This window comes from Brassica napus, chromosome A9 (genome assembly GCF_020379485.1).
Source record: "Brassica napus cultivar Da-Ae chromosome A9, Da-Ae, whole genome shotgun sequence".
In the NCBI taxonomy this organism is placed as follows: Eukaryota; Viridiplantae; Streptophyta; class Magnoliopsida; order Brassicales; family Brassicaceae; genus Brassica; species Brassica napus.
The window spans coordinates 24,742,161-24,769,676 of NC_063442.1; the positions used below are offsets into that span (position 1 = coordinate 24,742,161).

A 27,516-nucleotide genomic window follows, 5' to 3' on the forward strand; every position below is an offset into this window, starting at 1 on the left:
AAAGGATCCTCAATGACATCAGTGTGTTGAGTAGATCCCAGAACTCTTATCTCCTTTAGGTTTATTTCTCGAATTTGTAATGAGACTGCTGATAACCTTGCGGAAAACGCTATGTTTGTAATGTCTAACAATTCCTCTGGAATTGGAAACTCTGTAACCGACTGATTAGAGAAGTAAAAAAAAAAATTGACCAAAAAAAAAGAAGGAGATGTCCATATTAGGAGAATGATATGTATTATTGATACGATGGTACACAGTATATACACGTAAGGTTTTGACAAGAGATATTTATACAATACTCTTTTTATATATATACTCTCTAAGCCTCCTCAAGATGGATGTACTTCGTAATTTCAATCTTATTGTATAGTTCTTGAAACTTTTATCTATGTAGAGGTTTTGTTAACGCTTATGCAAGCTGGTCTCTGGTGGATACATGTGCAACACGAGTTCTCCGGTTGATATTATAAGTCCACATGTATCATGCGAGAATGGAAGATGGGATTGACACACAAGTAGGTGGAACCGACATTATCACAGTAAATAACATGCGCATTTGGTAAAACAATGCCAAGTTCTGATAGCAGAGAACAAACCCATCAAATTTCAGATATTGTATTGGCGACGGCAGGACATTCAGCCTCGGTGTTGGACCGATCAACTCATGTTTGTTTCTTCGCGGACCATGAGATGGGTGTCGCGCCAAGACATATGATGTAAGTGCTGGTGGAAACATAATCATCGGGATTACCAGCCAAATTTGCATCCGAGTAAGCATGAAGCAAGAGAGGAGATTTCTTGTGAATAAGTATTCCATGAGATACAGTTCCATCCATATAGCATAGAACCCATTTAGCTGTTTGCCAATGGTCATCGGTAGGTTTTTGCATGAATTGTGAGAGTTTGCTCACTGCATAAGAAATATCTGGTCGTGTAAAGGTGAGGTATTGTAAACTGCCAACTACCATTCTAAATTCAGTCGGGTTCGTTAGTGAGTTGCCGTAGGTGAGAGTGAGCTTAGGGTGTGAGGCCATTAGAGTAGATACATGTTTGGCTTAAGAATCTTAGTCTTGGTGATAGTAGGTCCTGAATATATTTTGTTTGCATGAGATGTAACACATAATATGTGCGTGTTACCTCGATGCCAAGAAAATATGATAAATTTTCAAGATCTTTGATAGAGAAGCGTGTCGCAAGCATTTGAATAATCTGATAACCAATTCGGTGCTTCTTTCAGTGACCACAATGTCATCTTCGTACACAAGAATGAAAACATGGTGACCACCATTTGTATAGACAAAGAGTGATGTATATGCAACTGAATTTCGGAAACCAGCCGCAAGGAGAGTATGTTTCAGTTCTTCGTACAAAGTGTGTGGTGCTTGTCTGAGACAGCACACATGATGAGGCATGTTCAAGTACTAGCCGGACGGCGGTGGACTTAATCACCGGGCTGAAAAGTCTCAGCATAAACGAGTCTATACTTCTAGTTGAATCTGAGTGACAAGAATCTTGCTTTGTACCTGTCAATTTCACATGGTTCTTCTATAATCTCTACTTCGTCTCAATCTCTGGCCTTAATAGATGTTTTATATGTTCCTAATATTTATAATAATCTTATCTTTGTCTACCAATTATGCAACACTAATCAAGTATCTGTCAAAAGTTTTCTAACACAATTTCAGATGAATGATCTCAGCACAGGTTGCCAACCCCATCTACTTCCATCGCCTACTACCATGCTTCACCTTAGCCCAAAACCTCTTATCTCCTCTTGGCATTTAAGAATTGGTCACCCATCTACCCTTATGTTAAAGTCGGTTGTTGCTCAATTTTCTTTATCGTTGTGGATTCATTACAAAAATATTTTGCATTTATGATTTCCTCGTAAATAAAACCCATAAGTTACATTTTCATATAAATACTATCCATACACAAAACCACTCAAATTCATATATAGCGATGTGTGGACCTCATTTTTATGGTTCATTACACCCATACACATGGTATTATTCACTTAAACATAAATCACAAGTTCGTGAGACCTTCATCGCATTCAAGGCTTTGGTTGAAAACAAGTTCAACACCAAGATAGTGATGTTGTATTCTGATAATAGAGGTCAATATATTGGCCTCAAAACATTTCTCATCACCAACGGGATATCACACCTCATCTCACCGCCTCACACTCCTGAACAAAACGGTATCGGTAAGAGAAAGCATCGCCACATTGTAGATACTGGCCTTACCTTACTCAATTAAGTAAGAGTCCCAAAAACCTACTAGCATTATGCTTTCGCTATTGCCGTCTTTGTCATAAATAGACTGTCGTCTCCAATGCTCAACAACATATCTCCATACATTAAGCTCTTCAACCAATCGCCAAACTACTTTAAACTTTGGGTTTTTGGGTGCTTATGCTTCCCATGGCTGAGACCATATGCAAATCCAAAACTTGATGATCACTCTTCACCATGCGTCTTTCTCATCTACTCACTGACTCAAAGTTCATACTTGTGTTTGGAACCTACTACAGGCCGGATCTACAACTCCCGACATGTTTGGTTTGTCGAGAACTCATACTCTTTTGCAATGATCAACCCAAGTTATCATCTTTACCAACTATTCCTCCTGTAGAAACCTCCACAAACACATATCCAATAGCCATGCATGTTCCCATCCGGCCACTCGTATCTACTAGTTCACCAGCGCCACCGTGCATGGATCATCACCAGACTATAGTGCCATCACCATCTCCGGTAAATTCTGCAATATCAGCGGTAGAGCAGAGATTGTCTATCCCAAGAAACTCCGATAAATTTTGCAGTATCAGCGGTAGAGCAGATATTGTCTATCCCAAGCAACTCCGGTAAATTTTGCAGTATCAGCGGTAGAGCAGAGCTCGTCTATCCCAAGAAACCTTTGTGGATACCAGCCAATCTCTGCGAGGAATAGTATGGTGATGATTCCAAGCTCGGTGGTGCTGGTGAACTAGTAGATACAAGTAGCCAGATGGGAACATGCATGGTTAGTGGATAGGTGTTTGCAGAGGATTCTGCAGGAGGAATAGTCGGTGAAAATGATGACTTGGGTTGATCACGGCGAAAGAGGTATGAGTTCTCGACAAACTGAACATGTCGGGAGTTGTAGATCGGGCCTGTAGTAGGTTCCAAACACAAGTATTCTCTTTGAGTCAGCGAGTAGCCGAGAAAGACACATGGTGAAGAGCGATCATCAAGTTTTGTCTTTGCCTATGGTTTCAGTTATGGATCGGTTTCGATTAAAGTCATTAGAATTCGAGTCTATTGATAACCCTCTTTCCTTACCTAATATGTAAAAACACATGTGTGATGGTAGTTATTAAGTGGTGTCTCTTGGTTAGGTCTCTTAGAAAATATATAAAGAGATACTTCATGTAAAGTGAGACAATAAATATGAAAAACCACATAAAATAACTACCATCATACATGTGTCTTTATATATTAGGTAAATAAGGAAGATTATCAATACACATGAATTCTAATGACTTTAATCGAAACCGATCCATCGTGGTATCGTCTTTAATAACTCATAATTTTAATTTTAACTTAATCTTTATAATTAAAGAAAGACACATGTCATAAAAAAATAAAAAATATTCTTACAATATAGTCTAGAAGAAGTTGTGTAAGCAATGTAGGTTTAGTAAGTTGATACATTTACTAAAAAAATGTATGTGTGTATGATGTTGTAATGCATCCAACTCTAATAGAAAAGAGTTGGAAAAAAGTAACAATGTAGGCAACTAAAGTTTGCTCTCTTCTCTCTCTACAGGAACAAAGACAAAGAGAGAGTTAGTGTGCTTGTGTTCAGTTTTAACACAAGACTAGATTTTGACCCGCGCGCCCGCGCGGGAGTATGAAACCATTAATTCAATTTGTTTTGTTTGTTGTAAAATTAATGATGATTTTATATGTTAGTAAGTTCTGACATTGGTGTTTGGTGTTCATTTTGTTTTGTGTTAAATTTTAGATTATAACGTTGTCTTGTGTTTTTTCTTTGTATTTTTTTTTCACTAAAATTTGGTTTTAAAAATATTATAGGGTAAAATATTAGAGTGTTTAGTGTAGATTTTAGAAGTTTAATCAAATTATTCAAACATAGGTTGTATTACTAACTCAAGAATTTTATTTTTAACATAATTCAAGAAAATAATATTGTGAGCAACAAATAAAATATATTATGTAACCCAACCCACATTTTTTAGATTAGATAAGTGTAGTAATTTTAATATTTAGCCCAAATTATAATGGACTATAAACAGTCATCAAAGCCCATTTACACTTTTTCCGGGAAATAAACAGAAACACCAAACCTTCTACGTCTTTTTTTTTCGACGAAAGATCTCTTGATCCAGTCGATCTCTTTGTCGGTGCCTTCCATTAATCTCGTCGACAAATCCATAAACTGCTGTGAATTTTTCACTCAAAGGATGAAAGAAGATAGATCTATTGATTACTTGTGGAGATCTCAAATATAGGTTCAAGTTTGTAGATTTATGTTTAACTTTCTACATTCACGGTTAGTTGTTCTAATTTGTGTTATTTGTTATGATTTTCTACAGTTTTGTAATACGAAGACACTACAATTGGATAGATAGATACCGTCTCCTGTTTAATCACGAAGAAATGACCTCAAGTGGTTTCAGATCGGAAAAGAATCAGATGACTTATAACGCTGTTAATGGTGTTGCGATACTTCTGTTTCCTGAGCTCAAGGCTAGTGATGTGTTTATTTGCATGGTTAAAACTAAGGCGGAAAGGTACACTTAGTATGGTAATCTTGCTGCTGATTGTGGAAGACCTTTCTTGTTGTTATGTTTGATATTTTGTTAAGATTTTTTTGTTGTGATGGTTTATTGGAATCATGATGAAAATTCTTGTGTGGTTCATGTAGATGGATCTTACAAAATGAAGAAGAATAAGATATTGGAGATTCTAGGCAAGAACAAGTTTCCCTTGATTACAAAATCGAGTGAAAGCAATACTGCTTGGGTTTATTCCAGTCCTGTTAAGCTTCAGGTTTGAAGATTTTGTCACTGCAGTTTGTAAAAGAATACCAGCTGGCAATCTATCTTTGTGTGCTTAATCGTACTTCTGTTTTTCATTTTTCTTCCTTGGTTAGGTTATAATCTTTGCCAAAATTTATGATTTTCAGAGTATGGCTCAGCTTCTTGAAGATGTTGCAAGAAGGTTTAAATCGAAGGCACTTCTGACACTGAGTCTAAAAGGGCTAGTAGGATTTAGAACAAACATATACTCTTAATGTATATTATTTATTTTCTTGCAGATCATGTTTATATACATTGATATAACAAATGAGAACCTTGCGAGCCATTCTTGACCTTGTTCGGAATAGAGGATGCGAACAAAACTGCTGTAAGTTTCTGATGCTTGTTCCAGTCTGCGTGATTGACATTTTGTGATCTACTGAAAATAAAGCTACAAGCCACTGTGGATTAATCTATTTCTTTCTTAAACAGGTAGCTGCTTTCAATAACAAACTCAACTCCAAGTATTTGGTAGAGGAAGATCCATCACCAAGCAATATAGAAGTAAAATAGTTTTTTCTATATATATGTGAAGTGTTGTTCTGATATTTATGCTAGCCTAAGAAAGCTCATGTTTTTCAGGCTCTTCTTTTACCAATGCAAGGAAAATCATGTTGTAATTTTTTGTGTCACAGGATGCAATGCTAAAAGAGAAGTGTAAGATTGACCTGTGTGTTGTGAGGATCACTGGCTCAAGTAACATGTTTGAGTAAGTCGTAAGTCAAAGTAAAGTTCTTTGTAGGGAAATTACTTTAATGTTTTTTTCCTTACACAAGAATCATTTCCAGGGGAATCAACTTATCAAGATGGAGTGAACTTATGAAAGAAGAGGGAGAGTCGGCTGATGCTGATATTGCAAGCTGTTACTACCACTGGTTCCTGCGAGGAATCCATGTTATTACTACGACACAGGACAAATCAGGTAAAGTGTTAGATATTTGCTTTAAGGATTTAACAGAGGAAGTTACTAATTTGTTCTTGTTGAGGTCCCATGGTTTGTTGAACAGAGATAAGCCCTGATTTTAAACGTTCTAAATCTGTAGCATGATGTTGGACGTGGAAAGGTCAAAGTATCAGTTATCAAGATGAAAAAGAAGACAACAACCATTGGGGATCAACATCTTATAATACGGTTAGTTATTACTTATCTCTTCTAAGTAAGTCGTAAGGTTTCTGAAGTAGGAAAGTGTAGAATAAGGTTTTAGATTAGAGAACCCTGGCTTTAGTCAATATGCTTTGTTTTGAATTGCTTGAGTGTTGCTTGGTAAGGGTATATGTTGATGATAGTCTTATAAAACATGCGCTTTATTTCGATATGGTTTTAAAGACCAAAAAACTCATGCATCTGTCTAAATCAAAATAATAACAAACTTATTGCATTCCAGATTCGTTGGAAAAGAAAACAAATGTTGTTTGCATAACTATTAGAGAACTTTGTGAACCAGCAAGCATGCTTCCACCATAGAACACGTGAACTTCTGAGATCTGCAAAGAACAAATAGTTTTTATTATATGTAATTGGCGAGTTCAAACACATTTCCTGGTTTTTAAAACAAAGATCACATCCAAACAAAAACTGTATATGACATCAAAAATATGAAAAGACATAACTTATTACCTCATTTGTTAAAGGTTGTCGAAAACTTCTTTGAAAACTACATTCTTAGTTTGTTTTTGTGGTTTCCCATCTTCGTCTAAAATCAGAATTTTCAATCCTCTTTTGGAAGTCACTCTAGAAACAGCAACATATAACTGACCATGTGAAAATACTGGTCTTGGTAGATAAAGACCTACTTGAGATAGTGATTGCCCTTGACTTTTGTTGATTGTGATTGCGAAAGCCACAACAAGAGGCAGTTGTCTTCTTCTCATTTTGAAAGGCAATCTGGTGTCAGAAGGGGTTATTAGCAATCTAGGAATATCAACTATCTCCCCAATCCTCTCTCCTGTTATAATCCTAGCTTGAACCATAAAATCCATTAGCTGAGTGATCTGCAGTCTCGTCCCATTCATTAAGCCATCAGAAGGAGCTATGTTTCTCAGAACCATAACAGGACAACCAACCTTTAGTCTAATACTATGGTTTGGTAAACCAGGAACCTTAATTGTGTTTAGAAAATCCGCACTAAGAGCTTCATTATTCACAGAACTTGTATCTGCAGGATCAATGCTATCAGCACTGTTATAAGTTTTTTCCTCACCTGAAATAGAAAACAACATAATTTGGAGAATAAGACTCAAATACAAAGAAAGCAAAATCAATAGATGAAAATAGCGAAATTCACCTTCTAGCTTGTCCAACATATAATCATTAACTGTATTAACATCCTCGTTAGTTGGACAGAGGATAGCTCTCTCTTGAAAAAACTTGGCCTCTTTCTTTTCATGCAATGAAGTTGATGTGCCATAAATCTCTTCGCTGATTGCTTCTATAGGATCATTACAGTCTGTAATCAAAAATTCAGAGGCAATTTCAATCTCTGCCTCACCATCATTAGGCTCTGAAAGTTTACCATCACCAACTTTTAATATCCACTCTGAAAATTTTTAAGATCTTCTGCCTCTGCTGGTGACAATCCTGCTGATAGCAATCTCATATTCTTGGAGAGCTTAAGAACTTTGCAGTGCGTCCAAAGATAGGATGAGTTAAGTGAGGCCATAACTATTCAGCTCTACCAGCACCATTTATAACAGGCAAAACCTGCCTAAAATCACCACCAAACACGATAACCTTTCCACCGAATGGTTGGATGTCGTGTTTCCGAACAATATCAGATAAACTTTTATCAAAAGCCTCAAAACAATGCTTGCTCATCATAGGGGCTTCATCCCAGATGATAAGTGATTATGCTTTCACTAAATTAGCTTGGTCACTTCCATGCTTCATTGTACATGAAGAAAACTCGTCTGGATTTAGAGGAATGCCGAATCTGGAATGTGCTGTCCGACCACCAGGCAACAACAGTGATGCAATGCCGCTTGAAGCCACGGTCAGAACAATATCTCCTCTAGATCTGATAGCTGCAGAAAGAAATTTCCATAGGAAAGTTTTCCCTATTATACCAAAACCACTGACAAAAAACATTGCACCATCTCCTTTATTAACAGCAGAAAGAATCTCCTCATATATCTTTCTTTGCTTGCATGTCATCTTCGGAAGATCTCTTCGAAGAGTCTCTAACAAAGCAGATCGCTCATAGCTGCGTTCATCTAGCACCAAAACATTTTCATCGTGGCTACTTGTCTTTGGCGGTCTAGGCATATTATCAAATTTGGCGAGAGAAGTTCCAGACCTTTTCAATATTTTTTCAATCTCAAGTAAAGCATACTTTTTTTTGTCCTCATCACTCAACAACAGACCTACAATGAATATGCAAAAGGCAAGAAAGCAAGCAAAATTATAAGTCTGGAAACTCAAAAATAATGTATCTAAATTTAACAATCTCAGGTCATAAACTAAAAACATACCTGGTCTATTAAAATTCATTCTCCTAGAGTGCTCGATATCTTCAGACAAAAACATCCAAGTGTTTTCCCATACAGACTCTGGTTTAGACAAAGTGTTACTCATAAGCATCATAACAAACACTTTCTGGAGCTCACTTGATGTGCTCTCAAAACTTCGTCTTACTATGTCATCAATGTACTCCTGATCATCATCTAATAACCCACGAGAATAACATGCTTCTTTGTAGCTCGGATAGAGAACATCTAGGTATGTTTTAATGTCCTCATAACTTGTGGGTCCTCTGACAACATTCAACAATACACGCAAGTAATAAGCATCTTCTTGGCTCCTAGGAGCATAGTTAATCCTCCCCAAAGAAAATCCCCGTTTCCTCCTGTTGAACTTCTTTGACCTTTTGTCGTAAGTATATAAGCTTGTGATCTGAGCATAGGTCAATGTTCTTGCGAAGGAGTCAATCTTGTTCAACTCAAACCAAGCTAAGAACATTGTATTTTCAATGAGCTTCCGGGTGACAACTGCCTTCAATTTATCTTTCCCTTTGAATGTAATAACTTGCTTTCCGGGGAGATGGAAACTAAGCTTCTCAACAGCAGTTGATCGATAGTGAATAGGAAATTTGAATACTCTCCATGTTCCTTCACACGTTGACACGTATCTGAAAAAAAAATATGTTTAAAAATCGCAGCTTAATTAATGAAATGGTATACTGTAAAGAAAAACAATGCTAATCTTACCTGCAATCGAAGAATTCCTTGAGCTCATTCCGTTTCTTATCAAGATTCTCTTTATTAAGCTCAACATCTCCTAACTCACTTGCAACAATGTTGTCTGGTGGTTCAACAGCAACTGTGACACAATCTTGTCCTTTATTAATGTATTTGAATAAATACTTTATAGACCCAACTTGGTTGCACCACTCGACGTTGATATGAGCTCTGTAAAGAAGAGATAACTTTCGGTTATAAGGAATGACACTCCGATTGTCACATCTCACTCCATTCTTCATAACAAAGTTCTCTGACAGCTCACACCTCTTGTAAACCGAAAATCCTTCCTTATTAATAGTAGTCTTCTCAGAAAATGATTTTGGATATGACTTAGAGCAACGGCCATTCTCCATACATGGAGAATTAGTATTAGCTCGTCCACATGGACCATGAATCATCATATCTTTAATGACCTCATACAGTTCTGGTTCATCCTTCTTGTTAGGAATCTCAGCGGAAATGATGTTGTCAATATCGTCTGTTGTAGGCTTCTTTAACTTCTTCATGAATAAGAGAATGTGAGCATGTGGTAAACCCCGTTTCTGGAACTCAATTGTGTACATAGCTGTTTAAAAAAACATTTCAGTCAAAATATAAATAAACATAAACGTAAGGAATACAATTTAAATATACAGATCAGACAGGTTTAACTTACATGACTGTGTCTCTCCCAAAATATTTTTTTTTGGTTAGAGTATCCATCAATGAATCAAGTTTGATCTTGAAAATCCTACAGATAATGTCTGATCTGTCTTCAGCCTTTAGCTTCCTTGCCTTAACATATCTTGTGATCTCTGGCCATTTGGGATTACATGTGAAAGTGATGAAAAAATCAGGGAATCCAAAATGCTTACATATTGCCATAGCATCCAAGTAACAATTCTTCATATATCTAGGACTCCCTACGAATGAAGCTGGTAATGTAAACTCAGTTCCTTGCCCATTCATATCCACTTTTCCTGCGTTCTCAGATTCTTTAATAGAATCATAGCTATTTGATCGCAAAGAAGGCTGGTTTAACTTCAGATATCGCAAACGATTAGACTCAATCGTTGTGAAGGCATCCACCACAAACTGCTGAAATAGTCTTCTAGAATGTAGGAGAGAATGCGATTCGTTCTTACGCTCATGCAGGCGAAAAGCAAACCATTGCCTCATACTGATATTAGGCTTCTTCTGTTTTTTTTTGTCTTCTCTGTTGCTCCTTTCTTAATACCAAGTCTGAATCCATCTTCACCATATGTAAACAAAAGAGGATACTGAAGTGCAAGATATGAAGCATGAATCTCGTTTATCCTCAGTAGTTTTCCTGAATTTTTTTGAAGAACAATATCTCTTTTGTCCATATCAAGACTAAAATCTCTAGGAATCAGCGCAGCAACCTCAGAGGCTGTGGGTGTGTTATACGTCCTTCCATCCTTTAACCTCTCACTAACAATCCTCATATGAAAAGAATTTTCAGGATCTGTATTGAAGCGGTCTCTGGCTGATCTAAACTTTTTAACATATGGGTTGATTTCATTCAACATCTTCATCAAAGTCTCTATAATATCTTTTCTGAGATGATCATTTTTCTTGACCTGGAATGGCCGTTTACCCAAGCTATAAAAAAAAATTTAAAAGAACAATGTTAGTTATCTAAACTATTAAAACCAAAGTTTCGTAAAAAAAAAAACTTATACCTTAAACAATTTGCTCTGTTCTCAACTTCATTCTCCGTATCAACTATATATAGCTGTCCAAACTTTGGTTCACTCCCCTCAGGTCGTGTGATACCCGCACCCAATAAATGATAATTTTCCCCTTCAAGCTGAAACATATCAGGGCCTCTACCTTTTTTCAGAGACCTCTCTACTCTTCCACCAAGAGAAGTGAAGGAAAAAACCATATTGTACGGCCTTATATGTCGTTGAAAATGTCTGCTTCTTGGATCATCTCCTTGCAAGAGATTTTTAAAACTGGTGGTGGTTCCTTCAACAACGGCAATTTCACTTGTCCTTGCATACAACATAATGAAAATGTAGGATTCTTTGCGTTTCTCCGCTTGTTTAGCCGTTCTCCATACCACATGATAGCACCACAATGAGAACAGTTGTAGTCCGGATCACCTTCATCTAAGTACTCTACAAAAATCAAATATCAAAATAGAAACATGCTTAAATTAGACGAAGATGAACACGAAATGTGTTAATGAATCAAGAAAACACACAGAATCAATACCGTTTTCACTAAAACACTTTTGGTTAGGTGGTTTTGGCGCCTTTACAACACCAACAATATGTTCTGAATTAGGTGCCACTCTCTCACTATTGTTTGGCTCAACCTCTGGCTCATAATCCATAGGATCATCTAAATCAGAGTCCCCATTTTCAGTATCAGTATTCTCTAGAGAAGAACATTCAAAAACTTGCTGGCTATCTGTATCAATGAACCCTGAGAAAAAAAAATTCAATTATTTGTAAGTCCCGTCAAGAGTTAAAAAACCGTACTCTTGATAAAAGATTGGCTACCTCCAAACAAATCAGTTCCGACTAATCCATCTTCTTCTTGTATGGACTGAGCTGATGGATCAAATGTAGATGACGATGATATGCATTTTTTTTCCGTCAGATGTGCTATATTAGTAATGTCTTTCAATACATTTCTTGAACTTCTGGTTTGATGGTATCCCTTAGTTCTCATAGATTCAAAACTCCTCTTTTGTAGATCCTCTGTTATAATATTAAAGAAAGTTAAAATGAGTTTGAAAAATGAACAGGTTAGAGCATATATACAGATATCACCCAAACAAACACTTACTTGATAATGAGGTCAAGCATCTGCTTAACACTGGGGTGTCATTCACTTGGTCTTTTATCTTTTCGAGACCTTAGAAACATTAGAAATTGAAATACATTTTATAGAACTACCAAATTGTACATGATGATAGTTAATAGGTCATTTTAGATGAATCACTTACCAAGGATACATCTTCTTTTATTTAAAGGTGTTTGTGGTGAAAGCTTGCGTATTTGTTGATATGGAGGAATAGTGTAGTTTGGAACATGTTGATTCTCAATAGTTTCGAAGAGTCTAAAGTAAATTGAACTTAATGGAATCGGCTGGATTGAGATGAGATTAGAAAACCTCTGAATCTCTTCAAGGTTAGGCATATCACTGCATGATGCGGTTTTGTTTTTTTTTGGCAGTGTCAAATCCTTCATGGACGTTTCCTCTCTTGCGATTCATCAGTTGAGTGATTGGATCAAGGAATGTTCCTTGTACGACCACAAGGAAGAAAAAATTGTGGGAAGAATGGGAAAGCAACAGATTAGATTTGCATATATTGAGGTAATCTCTTAATTTTCGGGGTGTAATTTAAGATTGACAATATATACTTAGCTTAAAGTTAGGATAATAGTTATAATTAGGAAGTTTAATTAGTAATTGTTATTTCTAAACATCTGTAACATTAATTGGGGTTTGTATGACATTTATATAGATTCCTACTCTGACTGCATGTAAATAGATATTGCTTTTGTTAGTAAAAGTACAGATGCATGAGTCACAAAGATGGAGCAGATTCGAACATTCATACTCTTTAAGACAAGTACACTATTCTAAACAATGTTATTCTTTTGTCAGTTTGAGACATTTAGATTTACGCAAGTTAGTATAGTTTTACTTTAGAACTATAAGAGTTGATTGGTTAGTTAGGTTGTTGTGTGAACTGAATACGATTGTTTTGATTAGTAATTAGTCATTAAATTATATTAGTTTAAATTAAATTTTGAAACATAAACTAAAAATATAGGATGCATCTAATATATCTCATCATTTTAATGCAATCCACATAAAAACCCAGCTTATTATTAAATATAGGAAATTCAAATAACACAAAAAAACAAAAAAAAAAAAACAGAAAGCCTCAAATCGAAAGTACGGAATAAATCAAAGCATAACAACTTGAAAATAGGGAAAGGAGTCCGATATCGGAAAGAAACTTCTTAGATCTTCAGCCTAATCATTCTTGATCTTCTCTTGTTTGATGATCTTGATGCATTGTTTCTTAGAAGAAGATGTTAGGTCCTGTAGGTCGTAATTATCTTCCTTGCGCTTTGTTATAGGAGTTGGACACTCATCAAATGAAATTTGATCCAACATCATGGCCTAAATCCATTTAAAATTTTAGGTTTTGTTAGAAACTATGATAACACACACAGTAATAAAAACATGTAAGGCAAACACTTAATAAATAAAAAAATATACTTACTGATCCAGATGACATGGTGGAAGAAGTAGTGACCATATCAGAATTAAATTGAGAGTCAGTCTCGATAGTAAGAACTTTATCTCCAGTACAAACCTCTAAAACAACAAAAGTGTATGAACTATTTGTGACATTGTCTGAGGTTATGGAAATACCAAAACAGAAAGACTTTCCAACCAAACTAAGAATAGGTTCTGATAGTATCTCTGGATCTTCAGTCTGATAGAAAGAAGAAATATAAGGAGTTAAATCTTAACTATTATCGTGGGAAAAAGTAACAGCAAAACACAAATTCATATAAAAATATACCTCCTCATAAGAGCCATCCCATAATTCTTCAGCATCCACTGCAACGATAGACTTACCAACAGAGCCTAGCAACATCAAATTACATGTTGCAGAGTCATCTTTGACAACCAAATGTAGCTTGAATCTATTAAAAAAAAACAAAAACTCAGGATATAGAAAGAATAATTGGATAAAATAAAATACGTAAACTCACAAGAATTAGTTTAAGTAAATATCACAACTTACTTGGGTCCAACCGTATTGATATTTGAACGACAATGTTCACAACGAAACAAAGGCTTATCTTTCTTTGTCATCCTTCCATAATCCACATTAGGAATCTTATTGACACGTTTTTGGTGTCGGTTACAACCAATGTAGAACCAAGACCAATCTGTATCTATTGCTTCAATAGTACATATGATTTTGCAAATCTCCACCTAAACATTTTATAAAATTAAAAACGATTTGTTTTACAATGCTCATAACCAAAATGTACCTGAGTGGTCTCAGCGGCTTCTGAAATTGTTTTGATCTCAGCATCATTCCAGTTGTATAAATGCTTTTTACCATCTTTCTTTCCAGATGGTTTTTGGACCAGAGCAACAGAGAGATCGTCATTTGACAGCCTTAAATGCATTAAGATCAGTAAAATTTAGACATTTTAAAAATTAGATATAAAAGATACGCATGTAATAATATATAAATCATAAGAAAAGAAAAACCTTTCAGTAAAATGGGTAGGTTCAGGGATCATCGGATTCAGGAACAGACGTGAAGCATCAACAACATTTTTTCTCTCTAGTTTCTTTTTCTCCAACCTCTCACTAGAACTAGAACCTCTAGAAAAGCATGTGGTTTCAGTGGTTGGTAGCGGTACCGTCGTCGGTCACCACCAACTTTTTTATTTTTGTTGTAAATATTCGATCCATGGATCGATCTATATTTCCGCTAAGTCGGTTTTTTTGTCTTTGCTATGGGAATTTTTGTTTTCCCAAGGCGATTTTAAAATGTAAACTTCAACTAAATCAAAACCACTTATCACTCTTATCTTTTTTATGATTTGGTTGAATAAAGCTATATACGGTTTTCTTTAGTATATATTTGGATTCCGATTAGTTTGAGCTAGGTTGTCTTCATCTCTTTTCCTTGGAAATCAGTCTCTATCTGTTTTTAGAGCCGGTGATGGCATAGCGACAGAGCTTTCAGGTTTTGAATGATGATGATGATGATGATGATGATGATGATGATGATGATGATGATGGATTAAGATTCGATCGACTCAAAAGAGACTCGGTAAAGCTGGCGTAAATAAACTGAGAGTAATAACCCAATGGGGTAGAGTCTTTCAGTTAAGATGTCGTTTGAAGACGGAGGATAATAGAGAAGCTAGAAGATGACCATGCATGCACAGTTTCAAGTGGTCTTCAAGGCGAGCGCCTCGGTGCGCCATGGCGCATGGCGCAAGGCACATACCTCATCGCCATGGAGCACAATGCGCCTTTTTAAACACAGGTCTAACATGATGGTCTGTGACGTTCGTCACAGTTCCGGCTTTGACAGCGAGTCTAATCGATCCATAGGCCATGGTCGTTTTTCCCGAAAGTCCTAGCAGTGGGCTTGGGCATTTCGTGACTTCTGATTGATTGATCCCCATCTTTTCAAGAGTGTCTTTGAAGATGATATCGGCCGAGCTTCCGGTATCGATTAGCACTCTAGCGACGTCGATATCTCGAATCATCAACTCGATAACAAAAGGAGATCGTTTCGAGGTTTGGATCGATCGATCGTTTCTCCCCCCCTTGAATGAGATGACGTTCGCACACATCGAATCTTGCATACCGTTCTTGATCGTTGAGTGGATTTTGCGGGTTAGATTGATCCGTGGGAACCGAAATTGTGGGAACTGTGGGAACCAAAATTTGCACTGTCGATTTCCGTTTAAATAAGGAAACTAGGAAAACCCTAATTTCCCAGAGGACCCGGATATCTGCTAATTACCACACGTCAAGCAATCAGAACACGAGAATAACAACGATAAAGTATAAGAAATCGAAAAAGAGAGCAAAGAAGATCTTATTCCGAATTTGCGTATGAGCGTTTACAACAAGGTACAAGCCTGGGCTCGAGAGCTGTCGGCGAGATTCCTAGTTCTAGTAACCCTAAGACGGCTAAACCTAATTGAGTCGCAGCTCGAAATAACAAAAACGGAAAATTGCCTAAATTGCTCTAAGTGCTAAGTTTGCTCTGAAAAAGTTCTCCTCCCATGCTCCTCGCATAGGACTCCTTATATACTAGCTCCAAGGTCGGTTTACGCTTTTACTCTTCTGCCCTTAAGCCGTCATAGCATAAAAATGGAGATATTCCATTTTTCCAGATCTTCACAATTATCTTCAAAACTTCCGTATTTATCCGCGGAAACTTGACATTTATCCTTCCATGTGGGCCAAGCGTAAACCATGCTGTGGTTTACGGGCTTTTGGTTAGGAAAATTGTAGGATGGGCCTCGAGTCGTGTTTTAGGTACCTTTGGGCCGTCTTCCGACTCGACACGTTTACTAAGAATTTTCCGCGGTTTCTAATCCGTGAAGTTTGATCGATGAGTTAGAATAGCGGAAAACATGGACTGAGCTTGCTACGGTCTTCGGGAGATGGCATTCGAAGATTTGACGAGAATGCATGGATTGATGTCTGTCGATGTTCGGAAGAGTTCAATCGCTACACAGCGACCGAACTTCGGCTCGAGCCCGGTCGCTACGTAGCGACCGAGCGGGACGAGCGCTCGGTTGCTACATAGCGACCGAGCTTTGGCTTGAGCTCGGTCGCTACGTAGCGACCGAGCATGACGAGCGCTCGGTCGCTATGTAGCGACCGAGCTTTGGCTTGAGCTAGGTCGCTACGTAGCGACCGAGCGGGACGAACGCTCGGTCGCTACGTAGCGTCCGAGCTTTGGCTCGAGCTCGGTCGCTACGTAGCGACCGAGCGGGACGATCGCTCGGTCGCTACATAGCGACCGAACTTTGGCTCGAGCTCGGTCGCTACGTAGCGTCCGAGCTTTGGCTTGAGCTCGGTCGCTACGTAGCGTCCGAGCTTTGGCTCGAGCTCGGTCGCTACGTAGCGTCCGAGCTTTGGCTCGAGTGGGACCATCGCTCGGTCGCTACGTAGCGACCGAGCTTTGGCTTGAGCTCGGTCGCTACGTATCGCCCGAGCGGGATGATCGCTCGGTCGCTACGTAGCGACCGAGCTTTGGCTCGAGCTCGGTCGCTACGTAGCGACCGAGCCTTGGCTTGAGCTCGGTTGCTACGTAGCGACCGAGCGGGACGAACGCTCGGTCGCTACGTAGCGATCGAGCGGGACGATCGCTCGGTCGCTATGTAGCGACCGAGCTTTGGCTCGAACTTGGTCGCTACGTAGTGACCTAGCGGGACGAGCGCTCGGTCGCTACGTATCGACCGAGCTTTGGCTCGAGCTCGGTCGCTATGTAGCGAACGAGCGGGACGAGCGCTCGGTCGCTATGTAGCGACCGAGCGGGACGAGCGCTCGGTCGCTACGTAGCGACCGAGCGGGACGATCGCTACGTAGCGACCGAGCGGGACGATCGCTCGGTCGCTACGTAGCGACCGAGATTTGGCTCGAGCTCGGTCGCTAACCGTCTATCTTTTTCCTGTCGCAATTTCTTCCTGATTCGTATCGATGTAAAGTCCGCGATAGGTTCTCGGCTTATACGACTTGTTTGATACGAATCGAGCATCGCTCCGGAGACCGGAAGTGCTAGACCAAAATTTCAGATTTCTTTTATAGCGCTATTATCCTTGTGTCGGATGTAAGAGAGTCATCTCCGTGAGATGGCTATGTCTGTTTAGGACGTTTGTGAGTTCGATGTGATCAGCATCGGACTTGGTGGCGCGTGCCGTTGTTTTGAATATTTTGCGCAAAATAAGTGTTAGTGTGTGCATATATATGTCTTTTTTGTGACGGAGGTTTCGTCTGCTCGGAGGAAATAAACTTTGAGGCATCTTTTGTGACGTCTCGCGATGCTAAAGGTTGCTTCTCCTAAGCGGCCGACTAATTTCCGAAGACCTCGTTCTGATTTTACGGGTGAGGATGTTTTGAAAACACCAAGAGCGTGGTAAGAAGTTTTTTCGATTTTTTGGGAGTATACGAGTATACGTACCCACTTCCCCCCCCCCCCCTTTTTAATGAGGGGGGACAGCTGAATTTGCCTTTTGACAAACTGCCTACGTACTCCTTGCGGAGATCAAGCCGTCTCGTAGTTCAGTGATTGCGAGTTGGTTTGTTTAGTGATAGTATTTTTTGAGATGCATCGCGTTCCAGGTTCTAGGAATTTTTATGCCTTGCATGTTGGCTATTTCGTAAGAACCTGGTCGGACGACTTTTTCAATTTTATAGGGGCCTTCCCAGTTTGCTCCGAGTTTTCCCACGTTTCGTTCAGCGGTGTTTTGGAAGACTTTGCGAAGGACCAGATCTCCCTGATTGAACCTACGATTCCGTACGTTGGAATTATAGTATTTTGCAGCGGCGTGCTGGTAGTTTTGAATTCGGATGAGCGCTCGATCTCAGCGCTCGTTAATGAGGTCGAGATCATCCAAGAGCATAGCATTGTTGAGTTCCTCTCGTTCGGGTAATAACCTTCTTCGAACATCGGGAAATTCTACTTCCGCGAGAATCATGCATTACGTGCCGTATACCAGAGCGAAGGGAGTTTCTCCCGTTGCTCGTCTTGGGGTGGTACGGTGAGACCAGAGGACTCCCTCGAGTTCGTCGGCCCATCTGCGTTTTTTGGCCTCTAAACGTTTCTTCAGTCTGTCGAGAATGGTCTTGTTGATTGTTTCAGCCTGTCCGTTGCACTGCGGATATCTGGGAGTTGACTTGTTGAGTCGTATTTTCTATTTTTCGCAGAATGCCTCGAATCGGGTGGAGATGAACTGAGATCCGTTATCGGTTACGATCTCGTAAGGAACTCCATGCCTACAGATGATGTTTTTCCATACGAAATTCTCGACTTGGACGTCCTTTATACTTGCGTACGAGTCCGCCTCTACCCATCGGTAAGGACTAGAAGGAAACGCTTTTGCTTTGAATTATGCAGAGGTCCGACAATATCCATGGCCCAGCGCATAAAGGGGAAGGGCGATGTGATGGAGGAAAGAACTTCGGCCGGTTGTCGGATGGTTGGTGCATGTCTTTGGCATTTTTCGCATTTTCGTGCGAATTTCTCACAATCTCCGATCATTGTTGGCCAATAGTATCCATGACGTTTGATTTTTACGGCTAGTGATCTTCCGCCGGAATGGTTCCCGCAGGAGCCGGAATGTATTTCCTCCATTACTTTTCTCGCCTTTTCTCCTTCCAGGCACGTCATCAGTGGTCCGGAGAATCTGCATTTGTAGATTTCGCCGTCCATTGTTACGTAGCGCGCAGCCTGTGTTCGGACCTTGCGAGCTGCCCATTTTTCGGCGGGCAGTTGCCCGTCGACAATGTAGTCTCGAATCGTCGGAAACCATGGGGTATCGCAGCCGTAATCAGATTGCTCCGATGGTGGTGGTATCGCGTTTTCTTCTTCCTCGTCATCTTGACCCTCTATGAGATTGACGACGATTGGTGGTCCGATGCTCATATGTTCGATGAACTCGACCGGAATTACCCTTTTGAGTCCGGGATCGGAACTTGATGCTAGGGCCGCGAGGGCGTCCGCCTGGACGTTCTCGGAACGGGGGATCCGCGTAAGGGCAAAACAGTCAAAGTCTTGAGCTAGACCTTGGACTAGTTTGAGGTACGCGTCCATCCTTTCGTCTCTGGCTTCATACTCTCCGCTGAATTGACTGGCCACTAACTGGGAGTCGCAGTAAGCGTGGAGGTTACGTATTTTTAAGCCGTGAGCCAAACGTAGCCCTGCGATTAATTCTTCGTATTCGGCCTCGTTGTTTGAGGCATGGAATTCCAGCTGAACGATTGTTCCAAGATCTCGCTCGTTGGAGATGTGAGACGGATTCCGATACCTGATCCTTGCTTGGATGAGGATCCGTCGACGTGGAGGAGTCAGGTGGAATTTGGTTCCTCATTGGTTATTGTTCCCGTTGGAAGTTCGACCAAGAAGTCTGCGAGCACTTGTGATTTTGCGCTCGTCCTCGGTCGGTATTCGATGTCATACTCGCTCAACTCGACTGCCCACTTAGCCAGTCGGCCTGATTGACTTGGGCTATGCAAAATTGTCCGTAAGGGAAAAGTCGTGAGGATGACGATTGTGTGGGTGGAAATATGGTCTTAGTTTTCGGGCCGATGTTACGACCGCGCATGCCAATTTTTCCATCAATGGATACCTAGATTCGGCATCCAGCAAGGTTGTGCCTATGTAGAAAATAGGTTTCTGCTCCCCGCGTTCTTCCCTGATCAAGACTACGCTTACGGCCGTTGCCGACACAGCGATGTACAAGAATAAAGGCTCCCCTTCCACAAGTTTTGCGAGGACTGGAGGAGTAGCTAAATAACGCTTCAGCTGTTGGAAGGCGTTTTCACACTCTTCCGACCATTCGAATTTTTTATTTCCTCGCAGGACGTCGTAGAAGGGCAGGCACTTATCTGTTGATCGTGAAATAAATCGGTTAAGCGCTGCGATTCTGCCGGTCAGTCTTTGGACTTCCCGCTTATTCTTTGGTGAAGCCATCTCGATTAGTGCGTTGATCTGTTTTGGATTTGCTTCGATGCCGCGGTATGTGACCAAGTAGCCGAGGAATTCCCCTGATGCCACGGCGAATCTACATTTTGCCGGGTTGAGCTTCATGTTATGGGAATTTAGTTGTGCAAAGCATTCTTCGAGATGTGACACGTGATCTCTTGCTTTGAGGGATTTGACGAGCATGTCGTCGATATAAACTTCCATCGTTTTTCCGAGTTGTTTGGAGAACATTCGGTTCACGAGTCGTTGGTAAGTTGCTCCAGCGTTTTTGAGGCCGAAGGGCATTACCTTATAGCAATAAGTTTCGCGATCGGTAATGAACGCAGTCTTCTCACGATCGTCGGGATTCATCCTAATTTGATTATAACCTGAGAAGGCATCCATGAAGGATAAGAGTTCGTTGCCCGCTGTTGCTTCTACCAATCGATCAATATGTGGTAGAGGGAAGCTATCCTTTGGACATGCCTTGTTTAGGTCGGTAAAATCTACGCAAACTCGCCACTTCCCGTTTTTCTTTTTGACTACTACGGGGTTGGCGAGCCAGTCTGGGTATCTTACTTCTCTTATCGACCCAACTTTAAGCAATTTTTCGACCTCATCGTTTACTGCGGCAGCACGTTCGGGTCCTAGCTTCCGTCTTTTCTGTTTGACGGGTTTGAATGTTGGGTCGATATTCAGCTCGTGACATGTTATGTTAATGTCGATTCCCGGCATATCTTCCGCAGCCCATGCGAAAGTATTAAGGTTCTTTTTAAGACAGGTTATGAGTTCTGTCCTTAAAGGCTCGTGGAGATTGGCTCCAATCTCGACGCAGCATTCTGGGAAGGCTTCGTCGAGACAGATCGTTACCACGGGTTCGCATGTTGGCTCGCGTTTTTCATCTAGAGCTGCGATGCTGCGAGACTGCCAGAAGAATTCCGCTGAATCCTGACTTCGCGTATCTTTGCTGGAGGTCTTTTTCTCCGCTTTCTTAGGAGTGATTTTGAGGATCGGTCTCTTTCGTTTTAGTTGCGCGGCGAAACAAACCTGTGAAACTCTCGGATTTCCCCAAATTACCTCGACTCCGTTAGGGGTCGGGAACTTGAGGCAAAGATGGTAGGTTGATGGGATTGCGCGCATGGTGTTCAGCCATGGCGTTCCCATGATAACGTTGTAAGATGCGGGGTGGTCAACGACTAGAAACTCTGTGACGTTCGTCACGGTTCCGGCTTTGACAGCGAGTCTAATCGATCCATAGGCCATGGTCGTTTTTCCCGAAAGTCCTAGCAGTGGGCTTGGGCATTTCGTGACTTCGGATTGATTGATCCCCATCTTTTCAAGAGTGTCTTTGAAGATGATATCGGCCGAGCTTCCGTATCGATTAGCACTCTAGCGACGTCGATATCTCGAATCATCAACTCGATAACAAAAGGAGATCGTTTCGAGGTTTGGATCGATCGATCGTTTCTCCCCCCTTGAATGAGATGACGTTCGCACACATCGAATCTTGCATACCGTTCTTGATCGTTGAGTGGATTTTGCGGGTTAGATTGATCCGTGGGAACCGAAATTGTGGGAACTGTGGGAACTGTGGGAACCAAAATTCGCACTGTCGATTTCCGTTTAAATAAGGAAACTAGGAAAACCCTAATTTCCCAGAGGACCCGGATATCTGCTAATTACCACACGTCAAGCAATCAGAACACGAGAATAACAACGATAAAGTATAAGAAATCGAAAAAGAGAGCAAAGAAGATCTTATTCCGAATTTGCGTATGAGCGTTTACAACAAGGTACAAGCCTGGGCTCGAGAGCTGTCGGCGAGATTCCTAGTTCTAGTAACCCTAAGACGGCTAAACCTAATTGAGTCGCAGCTCGAAATAACAAAAACGGAAAATTGCCTAAATTGCTCTAAGTGCTAAGTTTGCTCTGAAAAAGTTCTCCTCCCATGCTCCTCGCCTAGGACTCCTTATATACTAGCTCCAAGGTCGGTTTACGCTTTTACTCTTCTGCCCTTAAGCCGTCATAGCATAAAAATGGAGATATTCCATTTTTCCAGATCTTCACAATTATCTTCAAAACTTCCGTATTTATCCGCGGAAACTTGACATTTATCCTTCCATGTGGGCCAAGCGTAAACCATGCTGTGGTTTACGGGCTTTTGGTTAGGAAAATCGTAGGATGGGCCTCGAGTCGTGTTTTAGGTACCTTTGGGCCGTCTTCCGACTCGACACGTTTACTAAGAATTTTCTGCGGTTTCTAATCCGCGAAGTTTGATCGATGAGTTAGAATAGCGGAAAACATGGACTGAGCTTGCTACGGTCTTCGGGAGATGGCATTCGAAGATTTGACGAGAATGCATGGATTGATGTCTGTCGATGTTCGGAAGAGTTCAATCGCTACACAGCGACCGAACTTCGGCTCGAGCCCGGTCGCTACGTAGCGACCGAGCGGGACGAGCGCTCGGTTGCTACATAGCGACCGAGCTTTGGCTTGAGCTCGGTCGCTACGTAGCGACCGAGCATGACGAGCGCTCGGTCGCTATGTAGCGACCGAGCTTTGGCTTGAGCTAGGTCGCTACGTAGCGACCGAGCGGGACGAACGCTCGGTCGCTACGTAGCGTCTGAGCTTTGGCTCGAGCTCGGTCGCTACGTAGCGACCGAGCGGGACGATCGCTCGGTCGCTACATAGCGACCGAGCTTTGGCTCGAGCTCGGTCGCTACGTAGCGTCCGAGCTTTGTCTCGAGCTCGGTCGCTACGTAGCGTCCGAGCTTTGGCTCGAGCTCGGTCGCTACGTAGCGTCCGAGCTTTGGCTCGAGTGGGACCATCGCTCGGTCGCTACGTAGCGACCGAGCTTTGGCTTGAGCTCGGTCGCTACGTATCGCCCGAGCGGGATGATCGCTCGGTCGCTACGTAGCGACCGAGCTTTGGCTCGAGCTCGGTCGCTACGTAGCGACCGAGCCTTGGCTTGAGCTCTGTTGCTACGTAGCGACCGAGCGGGACGAACGCTCGGTCGTTACATAGCGACCGAGCTTTGGCTTGAGCTCGGACGCTACGTAGCGACCGAGCGGGACGAGCGCTCGGTAGCTACGTAGCGACCGAGCTTTGGCTGAGCTCGGTCGCTACGTAGCGACCGAGCTTTGGCTCGAGCTCGGTCGCTACGTAGTGACCGAGCCTTGGCTTGAGCTCGGTCGCTACGTAGCGTCCCGCTCGGTCGCTACGTAGTGATCGAGCTTTGGCTCGAGCTCGGTCGCTACGTAGTGACCGAGCGGGACGATCACTCGGTCGCTACGTAGCGACCGAGCGGGACGATCGCTCGGTCGCTACGTAGCGATCGAGCTTTGGCTCGAGCTCGGTCGCTACGTAGCGACCGAGCCTTGGCTTGAGCTCGGTCGCTACGTAGCGACCGAGCGGGACGAACGCTCGGTCGCTACGTAGCGACCGAGCGGGATGATCGCTCGGTCGCTACGTAGCGACTGAGCTTTGGCTCGAGCTCGGTCGCTACGTAGCGACCGAGCGGGACGAGCGCTCGGTCGCTACGTAGCGACCGAGCCTTGGCTTGAGCTCGGTCGCTACGTAGCGACCGAGCGGGATGGACGTTCGGTCGCTGCGTAACGACGACCTGTTTCGAGCTTTCGTCGGACATCTCGATTCTTTCTTCCGTAAAGCTTTTTCGTAAGGAAGAATCTATTTCGAAAAGTACTCTTCGGAGAAATTTCTTATTTTCTTCCTCGGACGTTTTGAATGTTAAATTTGTCGTAACCGTTTTTGACCCCAACAATTCTTAGTATACCTAGAATAATTATCTTCTTAAGATCGTTGAGAGTCAAAGCTCTATCCGAAAACAAGGTAAAAGAAATAACTATTTCACAGTATTTTTATTAAACGTCAAAAGCTGTTGGACTACAACCGCAAGACCAAGTTTAAATAACAAAACTAACGAAAACCCTAATCTAATAACAAAGCCACGTTAATAACTAGACCCAACAATAACAATTAAGAAAGCCCACAATAATACTAGCCTAAACATGTGACCTAAGTCTAACATGATGGCACCAAAGACTTGATGTAGTTGTCAAGATGCGCTGCATCAGTCTCTCCCACTATGAAAAGATTCAACCTCGAATCTTGTTTCTCTGAAAATATATTGGTATGAAGATATACTCATCAAACCTCCAAGTTCTTGCTAATGGACACTCTCCACGTAATGCTTTTGTCAACACGTTAGAACACATAATGTTCAAAGACGTTGTTGATTTTTTGCAGGTTTCAAAAGCTTTGTCACCAAAGATGAAATCTATGGTTTTGGAATATTCTTCACAATACACGTAATAAGACAAATCTTCCCCATCAAAGACATCACAGATTGGATCCACATTTTCAATTATCAGATCTTCATTAGCGTAGATATCAAAGATACGCTGACCATATAACTCTTTGTATAGATCTTTTTTAGCATCACTACTTCCTTGTTGAAAATAAGATCATCATGTTGACACAAAATTAGGTTGTTGGTTCAGCTGGAGCACCATATGTAGGGCATCTTCCAAGGACTGTTGCAACACATCACACATATTTTGTTGAAACTCGGCCAATACTTTCTGCAAGGTGTTAGCTTGCTCGTTCTTCCATCCCTGAAGATTCGTTCTTGGTAACATGATAAAAGAACCGTTTTGGCTCTGATACCATATGGTGTAGCGAAAAATACGATAACGCAAGTAATCTATTGATTCTTAAAATACATAGAATAATTGTCTTCTTGAGATCGTTGAGAGTCGAAGCTCTATCCGAGAACAAAGTAAAATAGATAATTATTTCTCTGTATTTTTATTAAACGTCAAAATCTGTTGGACTACAACAACAAGACCAAGCTTAAATAACAAAATTAATGAAAACCCTAATCTAAGAACAAAGCCACGTTAATAACTAGACCCATCAATGACAATTAATAAAGCCGAAATAATACTATCCCAAACACGTGACCTAAGTCTTACATGATGGTGCGAGAGACTTGATGTAGTTGTCAAGATGTGCTGCATCAAATGTTCTCTGAGACTATTATACCACATGCGTCCAAATTGTTTTAGGTCGTATAATGACCTTTGCAAAAAATTTTCAAATAACTCTTTAGGCTTAGAATTTAATGGTTATGACATTTTAAATACTTAGAGGATTCTCATATAAATATCAGTGTCCAAGGATCTATATAAATATGCGGTAACAACATCCATTATAAGCATCTCTAGATTTTAATTGGCGGCTAGGTTCTACCAAAATCTAAACATGATTACATCCATATTAGGAGAATATATTTCTTCATAATCGATCCAAGGTCTTTGAAAAAATCCATAAGCCACAAGACAGCCTTATATCTCATAACTTTGTTATTCTCATTTTGTTTCCAAACGAAAACCCATTTGTTTCCAACTGGTTTCACAACATGTGGTGTGATTATAATAGGTCCAAATAACACTCGTTTGTTAAGGGAGTCAAGTTCAACTTGTATTGCATCTTTTCATTTTGTCCAGTCATGTCTCTTTTGACATTCAAAGATATATTTTGGTGGTTCTAGATCATCACCCTCTTCATTTATTTCCTTCGAAATAAAGTATGAGGAAACATCATCAACACCATTAACTTTGATTCAATATTATGAATGTAATTAATAGAAATCTCATGATTTTATTCAGAATCATGATGTCAAACATTGTCATCAACCTTATGGCTTATTGCTTCCAACTTTTCTGCTATATTGGAAGGATTTTGGTGTTCTATCTGTCTCCTTCTGTTTCCTAGGATTCATATCCTTAGAACCAATAGGACTACCACGCTTCAAGCTTATTCTTTACTCTCGTGTATTATCTTCTATGCCACGTTCATTTGGCATTTCTATACGAGCATGAGAATTCGCAGCCAATATATTTGATTTTGTAACCGATTTGGTGTCTGCAAAAGCATCAAGTAGGTTATTTGCGATGCTTTTTAAATGCATAATTCGACGGACCCCTAATTCTGACTGTCTGGTAGGAGGATCAATGTGTTGTAGAGATTTTACACACCATTTATATTTTTTCCTACTTTTTTTACATTCTCCCTTAGAACTGAGAATACTTTTTCATCAAACTGGCAATCAGCAAAACATACCGTAAATACGTCACCAGTTTGCCAGTTTACGGTTCTAGATATCATATAATTGATGGAGAATCATAACTAGCATATATCCGTAACCTTTTTTGAGGATCCATCTTTGTACGTTAGGTAGGTGCAATTCGCACATATACATCACAACCAAAAATAATTACTGAGAAATATTTGGCTCGCGTCCAAATGCTAACTGTATTGGGGATTATTTTTGATATGCACTTTGTTTCACCTGAATCAGTGCTTCTATATGCAAAATAGCATGTTCCTACACAGAAGTTTGAAATTTTGATCTCATGATAAATGTTCTTTCTGTCAGTTGCAGACGTTTAATGATTCAGCCAAACCATTTTGTGTTTGAACATGAGCAACGAGATGTTCGACATCATTTCCGGTTACCATTCAATAATCATTGAATACTTGGGAAGTGAATTCACCAGCATTGTCTAGTCCAACTCTCTTTATTGGATAATTAGGAAATGAGCCCTTAGTTTGATTATCTGAGATAAAAATCTTGCAAATGCCACATTTCGAGAGGACAACAGACAAACGTGTGTCCATCTACTCGCCACGTCGACCATTACCTTAAAAGAATATAATGTTCTACAAGATGGATGTATAGGTCCATAAATAGCACATTGAATTCGTTCAAGTAACTTTGGTAACTCTTTTTGTATTTTGGTTGGCTATGGTTTATTATCAATGTTTTCAAGGAAACATGCAGTACATGTTATTTTATTTCCCTGATAAATTTCTTGGGGTTTCACTAAATGACCATATGAGTTCTCGATGATTTTACGCATCATTATGGTGCTTGGATGACCAAGACGATCATGCC

At 40.6% G+C, this 27,516-nt stretch overlaps 3 protein-coding genes across 3 annotated transcripts; all 3 read right to left on the reverse strand.

Moving 5' to 3' along the window:
* Nucleotides 1-4,053: 4,053 nt before the first annotated feature.
* LOC125577576 (ATP-dependent DNA helicase PIF1-like) lies at nucleotides 4,054-7,393 on the reverse strand. The gene has a single exon (XM_048739012.1). It carries the CDS (start codon nucleotides 7,391-7,393, stop codon nucleotides 6,716-6,718), a length of 678 nt encoding a protein of 225 aa, XP_048594969.1. The 3' UTR covers nucleotides 4,054-6,715.
* Nucleotides 7,394-7,934: 541 nt separating this feature from the next.
* On the reverse strand, nucleotides 7,935-10,483 carry LOC111200713. Its single transcript, XM_048740459.1, has 4 exons — nucleotides 10,060-10,483; nucleotides 9,293-9,890; nucleotides 8,558-9,213; nucleotides 7,935-8,449 (listed from the first exon to the last, which is right to left on the reverse strand). The coding sequence occupies exons 1-4, from the start codon at nucleotides 10,481-10,483 to the stop codon at nucleotides 7,935-7,937; spliced, it is 2,193 nt and encodes a 730-aa protein (XP_048596416.1).
* Nucleotides 10,484-13,324: 2,841 nt separating this feature from the next.
* On the reverse strand, nucleotides 13,325-15,349 carry LOC106421079. Its single transcript, XM_048740460.1, has 6 exons — nucleotides 15,339-15,349; nucleotides 14,362-14,491; nucleotides 14,109-14,302; nucleotides 13,884-14,007; nucleotides 13,578-13,793; nucleotides 13,325-13,474 (listed from the first exon to the last, which is right to left on the reverse strand). Exons 1-6 carry the CDS (start codon nucleotides 15,347-15,349, stop codon nucleotides 13,325-13,327), a joined length of 825 nt encoding a protein of 274 aa, XP_048596417.1.
* Nucleotides 15,350-27,516: the final 12,167 nt, after the last annotated feature.